Below are 23,252 nucleotides of genomic sequence, written 5' to 3' on the forward strand. Positions count from 1 at the left end.
AGGGTTGGGGATTTGGCTCAGTGGTAGAACGTTTGCTTAGCAAGCACAAGGCCCTGGGTTTGGTTCCCAGCTCCAAAAAAAAAAAAAAAAGACATTTCTATTTAATATTTCTTTTTTTTTTTTTTAAAGATTTATTTATTTATTATATATAAGTACACTGTAGCTGTCTTCAGACACACCAGAAGAGGGCACCAGATCCCATTTCAGATGGTTGTGAGCCACCATGTGGTTGCTGGGAATTGAACTCAGGACCTCTGGAAGAGCAGTCAGTGCTCTTAACCGCTGAGCCATCTCTCCAGCCCTAATATTTCTTTTATAGCTTTCAAACATATATTTATCATGTATCTAGGTTTCTCTAAACTGTCCTCTGGGTGACCCTCTCCATGACACAATACTGGTTCAGAGGTTTTTAGCTTCCTGCTTTGTTCAGAACTTCTGGGCCTCAGCTTTTACTGCCTGCGGCTGGCACCATGTAACTACTAACCACCCCCCACCTCCCCACCTCATCTCTGGGAAGAGGAGCCCACCATAGGGCTACACTTCCAAACGCCATGAGCCCCAACACCCACCTGTTGGCTGCACTGGCTGCTCACAGGTACCACTTGCCCACGGACACCACTGGCAGTCCCTGCCACCACAGCTGCCTTTTGACTTCTTCATTGTCTCTGCCACCACTGCTCACGGGTTCGCAAGACTGGCCAGCTGGACCTCACAGAGCAGTATGCAGTCGCTAGGAAACTGTGTTCTAACTCCCACTTCTGTGCCTGGGTACTCTTGTCTGGTCCCTGTATCTAGAACATTTGGCCTAATGCCTGGATCTAGTGGATTTTATACTCTATGTTGGGCGTCAGATATAGCAGGACTTTCTTGGACCCACCACATGGCTATCTCTGTGCCTCCTGCTCAGCTGTGATCCATTTGTCCCCTTCCTTTCTGATCTCTAATCTCCCACATCTGATTTCTTCCCCTGCATCACTCCTCTGCTCAGAAGGTCTTCCCTCCACTTCCTGTCCTAGCTATTGGTCATCAGATCTTTATTAGAACCAATCAGCAGTGAGACAACACCTGATACATCTCTAGACTGCCTTTGGGCAGGTGAGGAAGGAAGAGCAGTGGCAAAGAGAAAACCCAGTGATTGGCCATAGAAATGACACCACCACAATCCTCTACTGGTACAGGACCATCAAAAACACAGAGACACACCTTCATACAAAGTATAAAAAAAAAGTCACCCTAACAACTTTTGAAGTTGGACTAAACAAATTCTGCACAATGATATTGCTACAGGCCTGTGGGGGCCGAAGAGTGGGATGTGGTATTTGGAATGAGAAGGTCCTCCACAGGCTCATATGCTTGAATACTTTGTCCCCACAGAGGAACTGTTTGGGAAGGGTTAGGTGGCGTGGCCTTGTTGGAGGAGAAGGATTACTGGAAGTGGGCTTTGAGGTTTCAGCAGACTCACGCCAGCCCCAGTTAGCTCTGTCTGCCTCCTGCCTGTGGTTTGAGATGTGAGCTCTCAGCTGTTCCCGCCACCGTGCCTTTACTCTGCCACCACAGACTCTAGAATACTAAGTCCAATTAAACACTTTCATCAGCTGCCTTGGTCATGTGTCTGTTTTTCTTTTATTTTTATTATTTTACAGAACATATTTGGTCATATCCTTCCCCCTCCCCAGTTTTAGTGGTTTATCGTAGCAACTATAAATTCAATGTTACCAACTGCCCCCAGCTCCTGCCATCCTGACTTGCTGCTCTGTCTTCATACTGTGGGACACAACAAATACTTCCCGTCTTAGAGTTTCATTGCAGTGAGGAGACAACATGACCAAGGCAACTCTTATTTTTTTTGGGGGGGGGGGTTCTTTTTTTCGGAGCTGGGGACCGAACCCAGGGCCTTGCGCTTCCTAGGTAAGCGCTCTACCACTGAGCTAAATCCCCAGCCCCTAAGGCAACTCTTATAAAAGAAAACATTTAATTGGGACTGGTTTACAGTTTTCAGAGGTTCAGTCCATTGTCGTCATGATGGGAAGAATGGCGGCCTGCAGACAGACATGGTGCTGGAGGAGCAGAGTTCTACATCTTGATCCACAGGCAGCAGGAAGAGGCTGTGTACCTGCTTGAGCATATATAAGATTTCAAAGCCAGCCTCCACAGTTACCACTTCTCAAACAAGGCCCCACCTACTCCAACAAGTCCACGCCTCCTAACAGTGCCACTCCCTATGAGCCAAGCACCCAAACACATGAGCCTATGGGGCCATACCTATTCAAACTACCACATTCCACTCCTTATTCCCTATAGGCTTGTAACTATAACATAATGTAAAATGCATTTCCCCATAGTCTATCATAGTCTCAACACTGTTTGAAAGTCCAACGTTCGAAGTCTCTTCTGAGGGCTGGAGAGATGGTTCAGCAGTTAAAAGCACTGACTGCTCTTCCAGAGGTCCTGAGTTCAATTCCCAACAACCACCTGGTGGCTCACAACCATGTGTAATGAGATCTGATGCCCTCTTCTGGTGTGTCTGAAGACAGCTACAGTGTACTCACAAACATAAAATAAATAAATTTAAAACAAAGTCTCCCCTGAGATTCATGGACTCTCTTAACTTTAATCCCCTGTAAAATCAAAATAACAAAACAGATAACATACTTCCAATATATAATGTTACAGAATTTACATTACACTCTCAAAACGTAGGGAAGGGAGCATAAGACTAAAATAAGACCAAAACCCAGCTGGGCAAATTCCAAACTCTGAATTTCCATACTGATGTCAAAATGCTCTTCAGATCTCCAACTCTTTTCAGCTCTAACTGCAACACAGTTCTCTCTCCTGGGCTGGTTCCAGATCTAGATTTTCTTGGCAGGTATCCAATGGCATCTTTAGCCTCTTGCAGTCTCCGTGGCAATCCAGGCTTCACCTTCATAGCTTCATACAACCTTTACCTTTCTAGGCCTCCATGAAGGGACACCCCTGCCACACACCTACCCTCAGTGACTTTCCTTAGCTATCAAAGGAAATTCCATAACCCCTTTCTTCTGTTCTTGACTCTAAAACCATGTGGCCAAGGTTGCCAAGTTCGGCTGCTTGCTGGGTCTGGAACAGTATGCTATGGAGTTCCAGGGACAGCTGGTAGTAAGTAGGAGTTGGTTCTTTCCTTCCACCATACTGGTTCCAGGGACCAAACTCAGGTCATCACTTTGGTGGCAAGTGCCTTAATGTGCTGGTCCATCTTGCTAGAAAAAGTAGCTATCTCCTTGTTTACTGTTAAGGTTAGCCAAGGGTCCTGAGGGATGACTTAAAAGGTCCCTAGGCCCTTTAGTCTTTCTTCTCCCAGCTGTCTGCTGGGAGAGGTAAGGTTCTTACTGATGCCCCTTGGAAACACTGAAGATAATTTCTTGCGCTGACCTTCTTTGTACATTTGCACAAGGTAGACTGTTTAATATCTAACCTCTGGGGTCTCCGTGGCCTATCATGGAGAGGACAGGTGACTTGTAAGAACTACAGGAGCCTTTTTGAGGTGTCTTCGTGTTTCCTGGTCCTTGACCCCAACCTTAGGTCGAGGGCCAAGATGTCAAATGTCCTTTTATCTCCTCTGTCTCTGTTGTTTTTTGCCTCCAGGTTTATAAGATCAGTGACACCAGTCTGGAAGAACAGTGTAGACAGAGGGTGCATCTGACTGCATTTTAAACAGTCTCACTGTGTAGCTCTTGCTGACCTGGAAATCTCTTTGTAGACCAGGCTGGTCTTGAACTCACCCATCTAGCTGTCTTCCAGGAACTAGGATTAAAGGTGTGTGTCATCGTGCCTAGCCATCTGCTTTGTCCCACAAAGTAGATCTAGCTGGGGATAATTCTGGAAGTTAAATTGCCAGTGATTGGTGATATTTTTAAGATTTGTTTTATTTTATGTGTATCATTGTGCTGCTTAGTTTTTGCAGCTTGACACAAGCCTAGACATGAGTGGGAAGAGGGAATCTAAACTGAGAAATTACCTCTACCTGATTGGCCTATGGGGACATTTATAGGCGTATTAGTTAGGGTCTGAGATGAAACATCATGACCAAAGGCAACTTGGAGAGGAAAGGGTTTATTTCACTCTCTGTTCCATAGAACAGTTCATTATCAAATCTGTGAGGGCAGGAATACAAGCAGGACAGGAACCTGCAGGCAGGAGCTGATGCAGAGGCCACAGAGGGATGCTGCTCACCGGTTTGTTTCCCGTGGCTTGCTCAGCCTGCTTTCTTATAGAACCCAGGACTATCAGCCCAGAGATGGCAGCACCAGCAATGGGCTGGGCCCTTACATCAATAATTAAGAAAATGTTCCACAGGTTGCCTACTGTCTAATCTTATTGAGACAGTCTCTCGACTGAGTTTCCCTTCTCTGATGACTCTAGCTTGTGTCAAGCTGACACAGAACTAGACATGCCCATACAACGGGGCATTTTCTTCTCTTTCTTTTTCCCTCTTTCCCAGCTCAGCTTTATTGGTTAAAGATAAGTACACAGACACCTCCACACATACATAATTCTTTTTTTTTTTTAGATTTATTTATTTATTATATGTAAGTACACTGTAGCTGTCTTCAGCCACACCAGAAGAGGGCATCAGATCTCTTTACAGGTGGTTGTGAGCCACCATGTGGTTGCTGGGAATTGAACTCAGGACCTCTGGAAGAGCAGTCAGTGCTCTTAACCGCTGAGCCACCTCTCCAGCCCTGCATAATTCTTAACACATGTACCAAACTCGGATCACACGTCCCACCTGCTGTTTCAACGTTCTTCCAGTCGGGTGGACTTGAGGACAGGGTTCCCTCAGCTGGACCTCATGTCACATTGTCAAGCACTCAGAAGCTGTACCACCACAGATCCCTGATTTCAGCTGCATCCGGTTACTCACATACTCAATTTCCATCTTTCAGCCCACATTACCGAAAATGTTAGCAAAAAAGAACCATGATGAATCCTGACAGGTCAGGGTTGTAGTGAATTTGTTGGAAATTAGAGACATGAGAGCAAAGGTAACTTAAAATATTCCAGACACAGATGCACGACTGGACTCTAAATCGTCATTTAGCATGCTTTAGATTTTCATCGGATGGCTCAGTGGTTAAGAGCACCGACTGCGGGCTGGAGAGATGGCTCAGTGGTTAAGAGCACCGACTGTTCTTCCTGAGGTCCTGAGTTCAAATCCCAGCAACCACATGGTGGCTCACAACCATCTGTGATGAGATCTGATGCCCTGGTCTGGTGTGTCTAAAGGCAGCTACAGTGTACTCATATATAATAAATAAATAAATAAATAAAAAAAAAAAAAGAGCACCGACTGCTCTTCCAGAGGTCCTGAGTTCAAATCCCAGCAACCACATGGTGGCTCACAACCATCTGTAATGAGATCTGATGCCCTCTTCTGGTGTGTCTGGAGACAGCTACAGTGTACTCATATACAAAATAAAATAAATAAATCTTTAGATTTTCATCGGATATAAAACTAGGCCCCTCTGTGTAACATCTACTGACAGTCACAGCCTCTCCTGATTCAGTATCCTGCTGATGGTACCAAAAATAAACAGTCATTTCACTTTTTTATTTTTTCCTGAGTCATAGCCCTACCTGTCCTGGAATTTGCTCTGTAGACCAGGCTGGCCTCGAACTAAGATCCACCTGCCTCTGCTTCCTGAGTGCTGGGATTAAAGGTGAGCGCCGCCATACCTGGTCCATTTCACCCTTAATATTTTACATTAAAAGAACAGAGTGGGGGTGAAATGGGATTTTCTCCCTTTCTAAAAATGTCTCTATAACTACTAAAAACACTTGCAATACAAGACAGTTGATAAAAACACTCCTCTGGAATTCAAGGGGCAGGGCGCACCATCAGTCGGGTATGGTTAGACACAGCTTCTCTCCTGCTTCAGAGGATGGACTCTCATTCTCTGGCTGTTTTCTGTAGGCAGATCTTCTCAAATTTCCTTCAGCCTGCTTTCCTTTTGGCCTTCTTTTCCCTTTGTTAGCAGTTTTGTCCTGTGGTCTTTTTGGCTTTGGGTTTCCCAGGGCAGGGGTGGTTATGGGGCATTTTCTTGATGGTTAATTGACGTGGGAGGGGCCAGCCCGCTGTGAGCAGTACCGGCTCTGGGCTGGTGGGCCAGAGCTGAATAAGAATGGGAACTGAGTAAACCAGGAGGAGCTAGGCAGTAAACTGCACTCTCTCTGCTTCAGTGCCTGCCTTGGCTTTGGTGATTGATAGACTAACCTCTGAGTAAACCCTTTCTCCCTCCATGTTGTTTATCACAGCAGAAAGCTAACTAGAGTAATAAGTGTTTGTCTGGATATCTGTATGAGCACCAAAGGGATGCAGTAATCATGCAGGCTGGAAGAGGGCATAAGATCCTCTGGAACTGAAGTTACAGACTGAAGCCAGGTAGGTGCTGGGAACCAAGCCCAGGTCCTCTGAGAGCAGCCAATTCTCTTAACTGCTGAACCATCTCCTCGCTCCTGTTTTGCTTTGTTTTTTAAACATTTTTCTTAGCTGTTGACCAAATTAACTTTTTTCTCAAGGCTTAGCTTTAAATTAAGATTTCATTTGTCCCAATTATGTAAAATACATCTCAGGGGAAATAAATATGAACCGAAAGAGAAAATGAATTAGGAACCAGAAGGCCCAGTATTACTTTAGTTGGCAGGACTTAAGTTTCCTGACCCTGCAAACGAGGCCCCAGCCTGGGAATCAGCAGCCGTATGTACCTGTGAATTCCAGTTACATTGGTTGGTGAGAACAAGACCCCAAATCTTACTGGGAACAATATGTTCCCCCAGTTCAGAAGGTACATATTTGGCTGAGATTTCCTAACCAGCAAAAGGGCAGGGCTCACAAGTGACCTCGCCAGGGATCGTATCTGTAGGGAGCCAGTCTGAGCCAAGATTTCTCCAGAGGCCCTGGTGAAGGGATGAAGGGAACTTTAGTTCTGTGTCCTCGTCAGGGAACGAACTTGGCCAGTCTGATCTCATATGACTGATCCTAGTGCCTCAAAAGAGTCAAGGTAAATGGCTTCGGGGCCCGACTCTTCCACCTGGGCAGTGGCTGTCAGTCCGTAGGCAGCGGTGTCTGAGGTATTCTGTCTTCTCTTTGCCAACACTGTCCGACTCAGCTCTCTACTGACCTTGGCCATCTCCTCTCCCTGCCATATAGTATATAAGATGCCATCCTTCTTAATAAAGGTCCTTGGCATCAGTCATCAGCTTATGCATGACTCCTGGTCCAGCCATTGCTTTTGCTTTTGTCTTATCTTCATTTTCTCTGGTTTTCTCCCTAACCTTCTCACTCAAACTTCATTACTTAGAACCCTTCGTGATGCTGGTTCTGGACACATGTCTTAACTATTTTTTTTTTTAGTATTGTAAAGGGACGATTGTGTTTGGTTATGGTATTATTTTTTTTCTATAAAAATCTGGAGGCAGGGGGCTGGAGAGATGGCTCAGTGGTTAAGAGCACTGACTGCTCTTCCAGAGATCCTGAGTTCAATTCCCAGCAACCACATGGTGGCTCACAACCATCTGTAATGAGATCTGATGCCCTCTTCTGGTGCATCCGAAGACACCTACAGTGTACTCATAACATAAAATAAATAAATAATATCTAAAAAAAAAATCTGGAGGCAGGGGTTGGGGATTTAGTTCAGTGGTAGAGAGTTTGTCTAGCAAGCGCAAGGCCCTGGGTTCGGTCGTTCCTCAGCTCTGAAAAAAAGAAAAGAAAAAAAAATCTGGAGTCATATATGCCTTTTATCACAATACTTAGGAGGCAAGACAGTCAGTTCTCTGTGTATTTGAGGCCAGCCTAGTGTACGTAGTAAGTTCTAAGCCAGCCGGAGCTACATAGAGAAACTGTCTCAAAAACAAACAAACAAAAAGCAAAAGAAAAAACGAATCTAGAGTAAGGGCTGGAAAGATGGCTCAGTGGTTAACACTTGCAACTCTTCCTAGGAACAAAGACTCAGTTCTCAGCACCCACACTGAACAGCTCATAACCATCTTTAACTCTAGCTCCAGGGGATGTGATACATCTGGTCTCCTTGAACACCTGTACTTACATGGATACACACATACACACACCTATATATAACTAAAAATAATAAAAATAAATCGTAAGAAAAAAATCTGGAGTAATAAGAAGGAAACCCAAAAAGACACTTACTCTGGTCACAACGTGCTGGAGGCACATGGGGGCATCTGCAGGACTCAGCTGGTATGTTCTGGAGAAGAACTGCTTCATAGCAGAAAGACACACCACGGAGCTCTGGTGTCGCCTCCTGAGTCTGATATAAGGAATGCACTGAGGAGTTAGAAGGCTCAGTGTTAAGAGCACTGGTGACTCTTCCAGAGGACCTACCTAGGTTGGGTCCCAATGCCAACGTGATAGATTACAACTGTCCGTAACTCCAGTTGCAGGAGGATCTAGTGCCCTCTTCTGGCCTCCTTGGGCACCAGGCTCAAGTAAAGCAGCTGTGCCCAGGAAAATCCTGCTGTACCATGGAGTATTCCTGACACATTGTCCTGACCCACCTCCAGGGTGAGCTCATTCTTTCTGAAGGACAGCAGGAAAGGACAGAAACACAGGCCTCTGAGTTTGAGTGCATCAAAGCGGAGCTAACACTGATATTCATGGACCTGAAATGGTATTTGAAGGTATCTGTTTAGAGTGGGAACCTATGGGATTCCAGGTGGTAAGGAGAGTTGAAATTCTTTTGTTGATGTTAGGCTAATAAAAACAGTAACAGTAGGCTGGGAGCAAAGGTGCAGGCCTGTAGTCCCAGCATTCGGGAGGCAGGAAGATAGCTGTGAGTTCTAGGTTATACAGCAAGGCTCTGTCTCAAACCAAAAATAAAAATAGTAAGAGTAAATATAAAAATCACTAAACATTCAAGTCTTTTTTATCTCTTCCACCTTTTACCCAAATGTTATAAAACTCCTATGCAATTACATTTTTTGAGTTCTTTTTTTTTTTTTTTCCTTTTCTTTTTTTCGGAGCTGGGGACTGAACCCAGGGCCTTTCTAGGCAAGCGCTCTACCACTGAGCTAAATGTCCAACCCCCTTGAGTTCTTTTTTTATGTGTATGTTTTGCTTCCTCCTTGTGTGCATGTGTGTGTGTGTGTGTGTGTGTGTGTGTGCACCATTTGTGTTTGTTGCCCTTGAAGGCCAGCAGAAGGGTTGGGTTTTATAAAACTGGAGTTTCAGAGTGAACTGCCATGTGTGTGCCTGGAATAGAAACCAGGCCCTCTGGAAGAGCAGCCTGTGCTTAACCTCTGAGCCATCTCTCCAGCCCCAGCTCATGCCCTCGATCAAAAGTTAAATTTCAGTCTTGTTGGAACTTGAGTAGGAGCAGTGATCTAGTCATCTTTTTCTTTGTGACCCTGAGCGATCTCTCTCTCTCTCTCTCTCTCTACCTCCCTCCCTCCCTCCCTCCCTCCCTCCCTCCCTCCATTCCTTCCTTCTTTCTTGTCATTGTTTTTGGTTTTGCTGGGTTTTTCATTTTGTTGTTTTGTTTTTTTAACAGAGGGTCTTACTATATAGCTCTGGCTGCCCTAGAACTCTCTGTGTTGACCAGGCTGGACTCAAACTCACAGAGACCCTCCTGCCTCTGCATGCTGAGTGCCCCCAGAGTGCTATGACTAAAGGTGTGTCTTGAACCTATAAACACCTGGAAATGATATATAAATGTGAGTCAATCAGGAGCGAGGTATATACTCTACCACACTGTCACGCTATGCAGTCAACTACCTGGGATTGCAATTGAATGTGGTGAAGCTTAGTGTGCAGGTCGAAAGCATTACTAAGTTATTAAGTAAGGAATAAAAGCACAAAGTAAAAAGCTGGGCTGGAGCTTAGTTGGCAGACTGCTAGCTTAACATGCATGAGACCCTGGGTTTGATCCCGAACCACATAAATTCATAAGCTGGGTGTGGCAGCACACATCTGTAATCCTTGCAGAAAGTGGCAGCATAGACAAGCATGTTGTATAGTGTATAGTCCACCATCCATGGTATTTAGAAAAACCTTCTCCTCAAAGATGTCCTCATTCTAGGTCTCAGAGTATATAACTAGCTCCTGCCAATTTAAAAAAAAATCACCTAGCAAAGGGGAATTAAAGTTAAATATGGAATTAAGGTGGCTATCTAACTGACTTAATAAAGAAAGATTATGAGCGGGCCCAATATAATTACAAGGGTCTTTAAAAGTGAGGAGATTCAGCCAGGCATGGCAGTACATGCCTTTAATCGCAGAAGTCAGGAGACAGAGACAAGATCTCTGTGAGTCCCAGGCCACCCAGAGCTACACAGGGAGACCTTATCTCCAAACAGACAAACAAGCAGGTGAAGAAGCCAAGCAAAGCTGGCTCACACTTGTTTTTTTGTTTTTCTTTTTTTCTTTCTTTTTTTTATTTTTTTTAAAGATTTATTTTACTTATATGAGTACACTGTTGCTGTCCTCAGACACACCAGAAGAGGGCATCAGATTTCATCACAGATGGTTGTGAGCCACCATGTGGTTGCTGGGATTTGAACTCAGGACCTCTGGAAGAGCAGTCGGGGCTCTCAACCGCTGAGCCATCTCTCCAGCCCTGTTTGCTTGTTTTTCAAGACAGGGCTTCTCTGTGTCATCCTGGCTGTCCTGGAGCTCACTCTGTAAACCCCGTATTGAAAGCAAAGCAAAGCAAAACCAAAAAACACAACAAAACATTTTAAAAAGCAAAGGTGGGTGGGGGTGGGGTGGGAACATCCTCTTGGAGACAGGGAGGAGGTACAGGAGGTACAGATGAGGAACAGTCGAGGGTGGACTGGGAGGGGAATAATGACTGGACTGTAAAACAAAAAGATCAAATAATAATAACACTGCAAAGGCAATGCAATAGGGAAAGCATAGTCTTTTCAACAGGTGGAGGTGGTGACCTTAGACCTTGAAAGGGTCTTGAAACAGTCATCAACTTAGCAATATCAAAAACCTCTACAGCAGGGGCTGGAGAGATGGCTCAGTGGTCCTGAGTTCAATTCCCAGCAACCACATGGTGGCTCATAACCATCTGTAAAGAGATCCAATGCCCTCTTCTGGTGTATCTGAAGACAGCTACAGTGTACTTATATATAACAAATGAATAAATCTTTAAAAAAAAACCTCTACAGCCCTGACACCCAGGAAGCCTGGAGGTAACACGATATGAGCCTGGCACATCTTACCTCTCTAGACAGAAAGGAGCTGCTGAAGCCTGTGGAAGTCAAGGAACGGCCTCGTTACTCTTACAAATAATCTGGGATCGGTTCCCAGCACCCACATGCTGGCCCTGTGACAACCATCTGTAACTCCAAGTTCAGGGGAACTGACTCCTTCTTCTGCCCTCTGTAGGCACCAGGCTCACATGCAGTACACATGTATGTGCAGGCAAAGCATCCATACACATGAAACAAATCTGAAAGAGGAAGAAAGAGGAAGGTTTAAGGGGCGTGCGCCTGTTGTCTGTGCACCTGGGAGGTGAAGGCCAAGACTTCAGGAGTCCAGGGCAGCTTCCGTTACAGAGCAAGTCCAAGGCAAGCCTGCCCTATGTGAGACTATCAAAATAAAAAGACGATTTAAATTTTTTTAATTTTGTTTTATGTGACTTGGTGTTTTGCCTGCCTGCATGTCTGTGCACCACATGCACAAGGGGTGCCTGCAGAGTCTGGAAGAGGGAATCGGATTCGCTGGAATTGGAATTGGAGTTACAGACAGTTGTGAGCCACCATCTGAGTGCTGGGATTAGAACCTAGGACTGCGACTCCTAGTACAAGCAATCAGTGCTCTAGCTGATGAGGCGTGTCTCCAGACCCCCATCCCCACCCACGAATTATTAGGTCTTCCTTGATGACTGTATCTCTAATGATATTTTTTGTTTTGTGTGTGTGTGTGTGTGTGTGTGTGTGTGTGTGTGTGTGTGTAACAGCTCTGCCTGCTGGAACTTGTTCTGTAGACCAGGCTGGCCTCCAAAACACACAAAGATTTGCCTGCCTTTGCCTCCTAAGTGCTGGGATTAAAAGCATGTGATACCACTGCCTGGCCATGATTTCTTTTAATTTTTAAAAAAGATTTATTTATTTATTATATGTCAGTACACTGTAGCTGTCTTCGGACACACCAGAAGAGGGCATGAGATCTCATTACAGATGGCTGTGAGCCACCATGTGGTTGCTAGGATTTGAACTCAGGATCACTGAGACATCTCTCCAGCCCCATGATTTATTTCTTACTTCTAGGTTTTTGTCCAAACTCTCTGCCAAGGAACTACTTGTCTATTCCGTCCATTGTTCCTTGTCTTCACACAGCATCTTAAAGCTAGTCTCTTCACATGATCAAGATTTGTCTAGTTGTGGGGTTGGGGATTTAGCTCAGCGGTAAAGCCCTTGCCTAGGGAGCACAAGGCCCTGGATTCGGTCCCCAGCTCCGAAGGAAAAAAAAAAGATTTGTCTAGTTGTACCCTAGTACTATCCAATGTGCCCCTCAACCTCTATGCTCCCCTTGGAATACCTCAGTTTGGCAATGAGTTATCTGTCTCACCTGTCTTGATAGAAGACACAAACTGCGAGCTGTCTCTTCTCTCTGTGATGGTCAGTTTTAATATCAACCTGCCACAAATTAGAATCACTTGAGTAGGGAGCCTCACCTGAGAAATAGTCCTTATTACTTTAGCAGATGTGGAAGTCCCACCCCAAATATGCATGGAGCTTCTGGTAGCACTCCAGATTCAAAAAGGGCACAGCAAGAGGAAGATTGTTCAACCTTTGGTTGCTTGGCCTTTTCTCTTGAAAGGAGTTGATTTCTCTTGCTGCTGCTGCTGCCGCCACCGCCGCCACCACTGCTGCCGATTCCTTCACTGACATTACAACCAGCATCTCCATGCTGCCATAACTAAGGACCAGCATCTCCAGGCAACTGTCACTAAGGACCGGCATATCCCTAGGAACCTTCCAGGTGTCAAGTCACCCAGCCTCAAGGAGTGAGCATCCTTTAGGTTTGCAGCCTCTAGGGTGTGAAGCAGCTGATGTCACTATTCCAGTGTGAAATGGCTTAATAAATTCATATATATATATGTATATATATATATGTATATATATATATCCCCTATTGGTTCTGTTCCTCTTGAGAACAGTAATATACATGGTGTTTATCCCCCACCTGTTACAAATGTGTAAACTAACCATGTATAGAATATACATCCTTGGGACTTGGAGTGTTACTCAGTGGCATGGCATATGTTTAACGTGCAGAGGGCAGCGGGTCCAATTCCTGAGCACACACACCCAGAATCTAACGCCCGGATTCTACCAACAGCTCTTGAACAGAGAGAAAAGAAAGCATACTCAGCGCCAATCTTTGTTCCACAGTTCATTTATGGAATTGGGGCAGGTGATTTAACAACAGATTGCAACATAAGCCCGGGAGAGAACAGGTCTTGCTCTCCCTCCCAGAACCCAGCTGTGAGAGGGATGTCTGCAAGTTTTCCAAAATAGCCATCTGTCGTTGGGCAAGCTGAGTCTGTAGCTGGAGATTGGCAGACATGCACTCGAGGAGTCCTAGGCATTCCTTGGGCTTCTCACCAGCTCCTGAAGGAAGTGTTGGAGGTTCAAAGGGACAAAGGAAAGAGGCTTTGAAACCAGTCACTGCAGCTTACCCCTCCCTGTCATGCCTCTCTGAGTATCTGGCATACTCAGTCAGAGGTCATGTCTAAGTTCCCTGCTCAGTGGAGTGTATCCTGCAGGAAGGCACACACGTCTGTCTCATCTACTTCAGTATCTCTGGCTCTAGAGAAGCCCTGTGTATAAGTATTCAAAATACATTCAAGGGGTTGGGGATTTAGCTCAGTGGTAGAGTGCTTGCCTAGCAAGCGCAAGGCCCTGGGTTTGGTCCCCAGCTCCTAAAAAAAAGAAAAAAGAAAAAAAAAACACACACACACACACACACACATTCAAAAAGTTGGGCATGGTGGCACATGCCTCCCAGCAGAAGGAGACAGAGGCAGGTGGGTCTCTATGAATTCAAGGTCAGTCTGATCTACACAGTGGCGCTCCTGGACAGGCAGAGCTGCATAGTGAGACCGAGTCTTAAAAAGAAAACAACAGCGATAAACTTTAGGGCTGGAAAGATGGTTCAGTGGATAAAAGGACTGGCTGCTCTTGCAGAGATCCAGGGTTCGGTTCCTAGAACCCAGATGGTGGCTCATGGCTACCTGCAACTTCACATACAGGATCTGATGTCATCCTGTGGCCTCCACAGACATTCGGTGTTCAAACACTCATGAGGTGTGGGCAACACTAAAATATATATATATATATATATATATATATAATATATATACATATATTATATATATATAGGTTCTTTTTTTCGGAGCTGGGGACCGAACCCAGGGCCAGACAAGCGCTCTACCACTGAGCTAAATCCCCAACCCCATAAAAATATATTTTTAAAGTTCTTTTATTTTATTTTATTTTATGTGCACTGTGTTTTGCCTGCATGTATGTCTGTGTGAGGATATCAGATCCCCTGAAACTGGAGTTACAGTCAGTTGTGAGCTGCCATGTGGGTGCTGGGAATTGAACCCCAGTTCTCTGGAGGAGTAACCAGTGCTCTTAACCACTGACTCATCTCTCAGGCTGAATTTTTTTTGGGGGGGGTGTGGGGTGGTGGTGGTGGTGGTGGTGGTGAGGTGGGATAGTCTCAAGTAGCCACATAGCTCAAGCTGGCCTTCAATCTAAATGAGAATAGCTATATTAAAAAAAAAAAAACAAAAAATACACAGGCTGGAGAGATGGCTCAGTAGTTAAGAGCACTGACTGCTCTTCCAGAGGTCCTGAGTTCAAATTCCAGCAACCACATGGTGGCTCACAACCATCTGTAATGGAATCCAATGCCCTCTTCTGGTGTGTCTGAAGACAGCGACCGTGTACTCAAATACATAAAATAAATATTTTAAAAAAAAAGAAAACAACTTTGTTTTGGTCAGTTTCTTAAAGACTTATTTATTTATGGGTATGTGTGTTTTGCATACATATATGTCTGTGTGCCATGTGCATACAGTGCCTGTGGAGGCCAAAAGAGGGCGTTAGATCCTCTGGAACCGGAGCTACAAAGTGGTCATCAGCTGCCATGTAGGGTCTAGGAACTGAACTTTGCAAACAACAGCCAGTGCTGTTAACCACTGAGCCGCCTCTCCAGCTCTGACGACGATGTCGGCTTAAGCTGCTCTCCCAGTGCTGGCCTAACAGGTGTGTGTCATGTTTGCCTCCCAGGCTTTTTGTTGGTTTTGTTATTGTTCCTGTTTTTACTTGTTTTTTAGATTTTTTTTTTTCATTTTCTGTGTTTGACTGTTTTACCTGCGTGTATAACTGTCTGTGTTCCATGTCCATGTCTGATGGCCAAGGAGGTCAGAAGAGGACTTTGCATCTCCTGGCACAGGAGTTACCGATGGTTGTGAGCCACTTGTGGGTTCTGGAAACCTAACCCAGGTCCACTGCAAGAGCAATAAATGCTCTTTTGTTGTTCTGTTTTGTTTGTTTTGTTGTTTGTTTTTGTTTTTCAAGACAGGATTTCTCTGTCTAGCCCTGTCCATCCTGGAACTTGCTTTGTAGACCAGGCTGGCCTTAGACTCAGAAATTCACCTGCCTCTGCCTCCTAAATTCTGGGACTAAAGGCCTGTACCACCACCACCCAACACTTGTTTTCTTTGTAAGACAGGGTCTCACTCTGTACCCTTGGGTGGCCTGGAATTCAATATGTATACTGGGCTGCTCTTGAACTTACATTCACTTAAATCTCTGAAAATGTGATAGAGCCAGGCATGATGCCGTATGTCAGTAATCCTTGGGAGGATGAGTCAGGAGGCAAGCCTGAGTTCTCCAGAGAATTCCAGGCAATAGAATAACTCAACACAACAACAGCAAAATAAGAAAAAGAACGGAGTCAGGGGCTGATATAGCCTTGAGCACTCTACATAGTTGAAGATAACCTTGAACTCTTTCTGATCCTCCTGCCTCCACATCCCAAGTGTACGCCACTGTATCCTGTTTGTGTGGCCCTGGGCCTTGTGCACAGCAGCCAAGCCCTCTATCAGCTCCTCTAGACTCCCGGCCCGAAAACAGTGGCCAGGCCTGCTTGGGAATCTTTCCCCACAGCCTTACCTGAAGGCAGCATTGTTGTCTCGGTGTTCGAGAAAGTAGCTGGCGGGGAATTTGCTTGAAGATTAATGTAACTGGGGGAGGGTTTTGCTCGACAAAGACACACAACGTTATCTTCCTCTTTGGCTGAAAATCAGGTGACTACATCAGAATCATTCTAACAAGGGTTAGCCTGCCTTCCCCTACCCTATTTCTCTTGATCTTTCTCCTCTTTTCATAGTCAATAACCCAGGCTGGCCTTGAACCTAAGATCCTCTTGCCCCAGCCTCTCAAATGGGGGACTGCAGAAATAAGACTGTCTTTCAAACAAAATCAGGACAACTGGCCTCTGAAAGCAGATGCCAGGGCCCCACTCAAGTATCTTATGTATCAGGAAGATAGACACAAAAAACAGAAACCAATGGGAGTTAGGGGAAACCAGGAGGGGCAGGAGTAAAATCTAATATACTTCCTTGATATGCACTGCATGCTTACTACTGTACTAGACACTGAAAAATACACAAAAAAACATGCACAACATAATTTCTTAACTCTCATTTTCAATTTAGGGAGACAATTGAGTCAGATGGAACAATAACTTTAGGCACAATAGTGGCATCTGCCATCCCAGCACTTAGATGCAGGAAAGTGGACCAGAATTCAACCCAGCTACACAAGCAGCCTGGGTTACATGAGCTTCTCTGGACAACTTAAACAGTCGGGTGGGTCGGAAAACCTGGATAAAGTAAGGTTTCTATGGGGGTTATGGGTGAGCATATGCGGCTGAGGCCAAGTGTGTGGTTTAGGGTAAGAGTGTAAAAGCGGGAAGGGATTAAAATGAGCACAGTGTTTAGTGTGGGTACATTTCCTGGACTCTGAAAACCTGGAAATCTTTTAAGGTGCAGAGTAGGAGAAATGATAACATAATGTGAACACTGGCAACAGGGCGAGAAGAGGGCTGGAGGGCGAGAAACCCTGGAAAACTGCCGGTTAGGAAAGGAGGAAAGAAGAAAGAGAAAGGGAGGAGGCCCATCATCTTTGGCGTGAGGTTGGGCCACAGAAGCCTCTCTTCATAACCAGATGCTTAAGCTTTCTCTTAGCATAGCAGCCCCTCCACCTCCAAGGGTCAAGAAGTAGGACTGAGCTGGGATAACAGGGCACCCCTTCACTCCTAACACCCAGAAGGCAGAGGCCAATGGATCTCTGTGAACACTCCACAGCGCTCAAGTCCTTCTCACCACTGAGAATTGGCCTGTGTCCCAGCCTGGTCTACATAGTGAGTTCTAGGCCAGGAGAGCACTGTAGGACCCTGACTAAAGGGGAATATGAACTGGTTGCTTACACTTAAAATTTGTATTTCAAGAGCAGGAGACATGACTCAACAGTTAAGAGAGCACGCTGCTCTTATAGAGGACCAGAGTTGGGTACCCACCACCTATCCCAACCACCTGTAACTCCAGCTCCCAGTGATCCTCATAGCAAAGCCCAGGCCAACCAAGGCTACATAGTGAGACAGCATTAAATGTCCTTTTCTTTATGCATATTAAATATAATGAGTTGCACATGGGAAAGTTTTGGGTTTTTTTTTTTCTCTCTCTTTTTTTTTCTTCTTCCTTTTCCGGGACAGAGTCTTGCTACGTAACTGAGGCTAGCTTTGTACTTTTTATATAACCCATGGTAACTTTGAATTTAGGACAATCCAGATGCCTCCCAAGTGTAGGGATTCTAAGAATGAGTCACGCCTGGCTTTAAAAGAGATACAGTACTGAAATTAATAACTATGTTACTTTTGGCAAAACAGTCAAATCAGAAGGTAAACCCGATTTTGAGGAGCTGGTACACACAGACGTCTGTCCTTAGCTACTGAGAAATTAATTGCTCCTCTGGGAAATCATTCTTTCCCCAGACCCCAGGTGGACTGCTGAGACAGCACTCAAGCTTTTCACCACTACAAATAGGTACCTGTCCCAGCACAGGCCAATCCTGACATTTCCCCCTCTCTGCAACTGTGATGGCCAGCTGGAGAAGCACAGGCAAAGTAGGCTGGGCCAGCCAAGTCACAGGATCAGCAAACAAACAAGGATATGCTTAAACACTTAGCTAAACACCATAGTGTGCCCACCTATAATCCTAACACTTGGGAAGCAGACTAGACTAGAGGACTCCAAGTTCCAGGCTAACCTGTGCTACATATTAAGACTGTCTCAATACCGCTGGAGAGATGGCTCAGCCGTTAAGAGCACTGACTGCTCTTCCAGAGGTCCAGTTCAAATTCCAGCAACCACATGGTGGCTCACAACCATCTGTAATGAGATCCAATGCCCTCTTCCAGTGTGTCTGAAGACATCTGCAGTATACTCATATATAATAAATAAATCTTTAAAAAAATAAAGACTGTCTCAATAAACAAGCAAAAGCAAAAAAAAAACAACAACAAACAAACCAAACAAACAAAAAAACCAACCTTTCTTTCTTTGGTTTGCTGTACTGGGCCCAATGGAAGCTACTAGATTTGCCCAACATAGCATAAAAACTGAGTGTAAGCAAGGGAAACCTCAGGGGAAGAGGACAGACAGGCAGATGGACAGATTCTAAGAGTCAGAATTCCCACTCCCAACCCACATGCTCTGTACTCCCCAGCTCTGGAGCTCTCGGAACCCAGCTGCACAAGCCCCTAAATTCCCATTTGTACTCAATGCAGCTTGAGGTGGGGTTCTGTCATCTAACCACAATCACACTTTAAATACTAATGGTTTTAAGGGGAAGGTAGGAAATCAAACGGGAGACAAGAACAAGAGGTGGCCTAAGTTTGGGTGGCAGGACAAGCTGCTAGCAGCCTCAAAAAAGGAGTAGAAAGCTACAAAAGTAAAAACTGGCAGCGGTGGTGCACATCTTTAATCCCAGTGCCTGGGAGGCAGAGGCAGGAGGGTCTTTGTGAGTTCCAGGACAGCCAGGACTGCACAGATAAATTCTGTCTTGTACACTCTATCCCTGTCCCCTATGCCCACCCACCCCCCCAAAAAAAAGAAAGAAAGAAAAAAGTTAGCTCCATATATCGAAAGAAAAGAAGGAAGGAAGGAAGGAAAAGGAAAGAGAATATTTGGCCTCTGAATAACTCCTCTAGCACCTGAAGGATGAAAAGCAGTGAGGGAGAAGACAGAAGAGCAAAAATGGCAGGTGGAAAGCTGGAACCATGAGACAAATAAAAAACGACAAGCTGGAACCATGAGACAAATAAAAAACGACAAGAGGGGTGGAGATAAAGGCCAGGATGCAGCTCCCTGGGTGTTTGCCCACCATGCACAATGACATGGGTTTGATCCCTAGAACACACAGGTAAAGTGGATCTGGAGTTCCTTGAATGCTTGGCTACACTGTGAGTTCAAGGCTATGAGGCTGTGAAAGGAAGAGGAAGAGAAAGCAACCTCGGTATGGTCAAGAAAGGGGCTAGCAAAGCCAATGCTTCAGAATAAGGAGTACAAGACCAGCTGCATGAGATCCTGTCTCAAAGGAGAGAAAGTTCCTGCAACACTTGTCCTTTCTTTGAAAGGAACGAAAGGGACTGGCAAGATGGCTCAGAGGGTAAAAGCGATTGCAGCCAAGCCTGAGGACTTGAGTTCAACCCGCAAACCCACCCGACAGGAGAGAACCAGCTCCAGCAAGTTGACCTCTGGCATGCATATACACACGTGACATGTACTTCCTCACTAGCTCGGGAGTATGCACAATAAATAAATATGATATTTGTTAAGATCAAGTAAGGCTAGGGTTCGGGGTTCAGTGCTAGAGCATTTATCCAACTTGTGTAAGACCCTGGGCTTGATCCCTAGCACCGAGGGGGAAAAGGACAGAAAAATGAATTCATTCATTTATACAGGTAAAAGATCACCAAGTGCCTATGTGACAATGGAACTGGGGAAAATGTCCTGAGGAATTACCTCAGACAGGGTACTGATGAAGAAGAGCCTTTTGTATTAAAACAAGGCTAGGAGGCTAGAGAGATGGCTCAGAGGTTAAGAGCACTAGCTGCCCTTCTAGAGTTCAATTCCCAGCAACCATGTGGTGGGTCCTAACCATCTGTAATGGGATCTGGTGCCTTCTTCTGGCCTGCAGACGTATATGCATGCAGAGTCTTGTATGGATAATAAATCTAAAAAACAAAGTGATAAAAGAAAACAAGCCTGGGGTTGGGGATTTAGCTCAGTGGTAGAGCGCTTACCTAGGAAGCGCAAGGCCCTGGGTTCAGTCCCCAGCTCCGAAAAAAAGAACCAAAAAAAAAAAAAAAAAAAAAGAACTGGGGATACAGACATATGCCCCCACATCTGGCTTTTTATATGACGTTAAGATCCACATGCAGATCCTCATGTATACATAGCAAGGATTTTAACCACTGAGCCACCTCTGCGGTGCCCCGACATATCTTTTACAATGGTCCTAGGTAGTAGGCAGTATTAGCAGCATTGTACTTGAGGAATCCCATGTTGATAAAATTTGGTCAGGATTCCACAATTGGCACATGGCAGTGCTAGAATTAAACCAGGGTCTCTAGACAGCAATGCTATGCTCATCATTGAATGAAATTGAATGAAAAATAACTCATCAGGGGTTGGGGATTTAGCTCAGTGGTAGAGCACTTGCCTAGCAAGCACAAGGCCCTGGGTTCGGTCCCCAGCTCCAAAAAAAAGAATTAAAAAAAAAGGGGGGGGGGCTGGAGAGATGGTTCAGCAGTGAAAAGCACTGACTGCTCTTCCAGAGGTCATGAGTTCAATTCCCAGCAACCACATGGTGGCTCACAACCATCTGTAAAGAGATCCGATGCCCTCTTCTGGTGTATCTGAAGACAGCTACAGTGTACTCATATATAATAAATAAATAAATCTTAAAAAAAAAAAAACCTCATCAAAGTCAGATGTGGTAGGTAGTACATGCCTGTCAACTCAGCAGATGGGCAGGCTGTGGCAGGACTATTTTAAATTTGAGGCCATACTGGTCTATATAACAACTATTTAAAAAAAAAAAAAGAAAGAAAGAAAGAAAGAAAAGGAAAAAGAAAAGCTATCCATTTTTTTCCAGCTCCCTTAGCAGTAGGCCATACCTATAATCCTTGGGCTGTGGATGCTCTGGCAAGAGGGCTGTCTCAAGTTTGAGGCTAGTGAGTCCCATGGCCAGCAAAGTTAAACCTGTCTCCTTTACCCAAAGAAATCCCACAACTGCTTTCCAAGTAACCAAGTGGTGGGCAAAGCCAGCCATTTCTGCAAACACTGAGTGAATCAGGAAGGCTGGCTTCTGAGGAAGGGGACGCAGGGGTCGTGACACACCTTCTTCCTTAGTAGGATTACTGGTGTGCTGCTCCATCTCAACAGCAACAGGTGTGGTGCCTGAGGAAGAATAACAGGGTCACAGGGTCACACGACAGGGCTTTGTTTCCTGAGCACTCCCCCGAAGATCCGAACCGGCCAGAGCTGCTCTAATGTTGGGAGGCAGAAGTGTAACAGTGTATACCATCTCATAGAGGTGTCTGTTTTTAAATTTAATTCTTTTGATTTTTAATTATGTGTATATGTTCACGTATGAGGAGATCTCCCTCGAGTTAGAGGTGGCTGTGAGCAGCTGGACATCAGTTCAGGGGACTGAGCTGAGGTTCTCTGCAAGAGCAATATATCCTCTTAACCCACTGAGCCTTTCCTCCTGGCTGCTCACTGATGGGGGGCGGGGAAAGGGGACGACTGAAGGGGTTGAAATCGCTATCCTCTTGACTTAGCCTCTGGAGTTCATTACAGGAGTGTGCTACCACACCAGGCAAACAACTACTCTGAAATAGTCCATTTTTCTCCAATTCCCTTCGGCAGAGTTATTTGTTAGTGCCTTTTCACTGAAGACAAAACAAACCAAATACGAACTTTAAATCTACCACAAACATGTCATGACCCTTCAAGTCTTCTAAATGTTTAATTACTAGCCTTGTTTTTTGTTTTTTCCTATATGGAGTGATCTGGCAAGAGGGCTGTCTCCAGTTTGCGACCCGCCTGGGCTACACGAGTCTTGGGCCAGCCTTGGAACTCTAGTAAGATAATATGGTAATTTAAAAAACTACAGCTCCCTTTCCTTGGTCACTAACCAGTGATCAGGCTATGCAGTGGGGGGAAAAGGCTCAAAATTCTACAAGAAACACGACTTAGGATATTCGGGGTAAATGTAAGAGCTTCTCCTTTACGTCTTATTGCCTTAAGATTCAAAGTAATTTTTCTAAGACGTAAAACATTAGGACAGGAGAGATAGCTCAACAGTTAAGAGCACTAGATGGTCCCACAGAGGCCATGGGTTCACTTCCTAGCACCCACGTGGTCCCACGAGGTGGTTCACAATCATCAATTCCAGTTCCAGAGGATCAGACTCCCTCCTGATCTCCTCTCGCAAGTGGTGCACCTACATACGCATAGGCAAACCCACCATACACATAAAAATAAAAAAAAAAATAGGTACATCTAAAACACCAAGATTTTTCTTTTCTTTTCTTTTAAAGAAAAGCAGCGCGTCTAGAATAAACCACAACTCCCAGCATGCTCCGGGGTGGGGTGGGGGAGCCGTTGCGGCCCCGCCTCATAGGAAAACCTCCACTTCTACACCGCCTCAATATTTCTGGCAACTACCGGTATTTCCGGCTCCTGTGCTCCTCCCTACTGCTAAAGCTGGAATAAAAAGTGGCGAACTATTATGCCTTTCTTGGCCTTCACGGTCGGACGAGAACCGATGGACAAAATAGAGCTTCATGATCTCACCTACAGCATTAATCCAAAGCCTCAACCCCAGCACCCACCCTCTAGCGGGCACTCAAGCGCTGTAGCGAGCCAGCTAACCGCCCGTGCCTTGGCGCTTGCGCAGACATTCTGCCCGCACGCGGCCGGGAGCGGCCACGCTAGTGCGCAAGCGCTTGCGTCCCCCCACCCATCATGCTCTCTCTAGCTAGCTTGCCGTGCCTTTCTTGCGTAGAGGGCGGGGCTAATACCTACGATTGGCCTATGTTTATGCCAATCAATGAAATGGGCTTAGTGATTGGCGGTACTTCAGAGGTTAGC

The 23,252-nt window shown here is 45.4% G+C and overlaps 1 protein-coding gene and 1 long non-coding RNA gene across 6 annotated transcripts; both read right to left on the bottom strand.

The window, feature by feature from the left end:
* Window positions 1-605: 605 nt before the first annotated feature.
* On the bottom strand, window positions 606-13,127 carry LOC103691617 (uncharacterized). 2 transcript variants are annotated; one of them, XR_010063851.1, is made up of 4 exons: window positions 12,581-13,127; window positions 11,230-11,459; window positions 8,192-8,329; window positions 606-7,734 (listed from the first exon to the last, which is right to left on the bottom strand). It is a non-coding gene; the product is annotated as an uncharacterized LOC103691617 (long non-coding RNA). The 2 variants fall into 2 exon arrangements; XR_591196.3 differs by having other exon boundaries at window positions 11,230-13,117.
* A 268-nt stretch (window positions 13,128-13,395) lies between these two features.
* Window positions 13,396-23,136, bottom strand: Tsacc (TSSK6 activating co-chaperone). Of its 4 annotated transcripts, none has more exons than XM_008761180.4 (4): window positions 22,994-23,136; window positions 21,495-21,554; window positions 16,201-16,323; window positions 13,396-13,626 (listed from the first exon to the last, which is right to left on the bottom strand). In XM_008761180.4, the coding sequence occupies exons 2-4, from the start codon at window positions 21,529-21,531 to the stop codon at window positions 13,409-13,411; spliced, it is 378 nt and encodes a 125-aa protein (XP_008759402.1). In that variant the 5' UTR covers window positions 21,532-21,554; window positions 22,994-23,136; the 3' UTR covers window positions 13,396-13,408. The 4 variants fall into 4 exon arrangements, with proteins under 4 accessions (XP_008759402.1, XP_006232752.1, XP_063138193.1 ...); XM_006232690.5 differs by having other exon boundaries at window positions 22,956-23,093; NM_001108556.1 differs by lacking the exon at window positions 22,994-23,136 and adding an exon at window positions 22,895-22,956 and having other exon boundaries at window positions 13,402-13,626.
* Window positions 23,137-23,252: the final 116 nt, after the last annotated feature.

Source organism: Rattus norvegicus, chromosome 2, assembly GCF_036323735.1.
Source record: "Rattus norvegicus strain BN/NHsdMcwi chromosome 2, GRCr8, whole genome shotgun sequence".
NCBI lineage: Eukaryota > Metazoa > Chordata > Mammalia > Rodentia > Muridae > Rattus > Rattus norvegicus.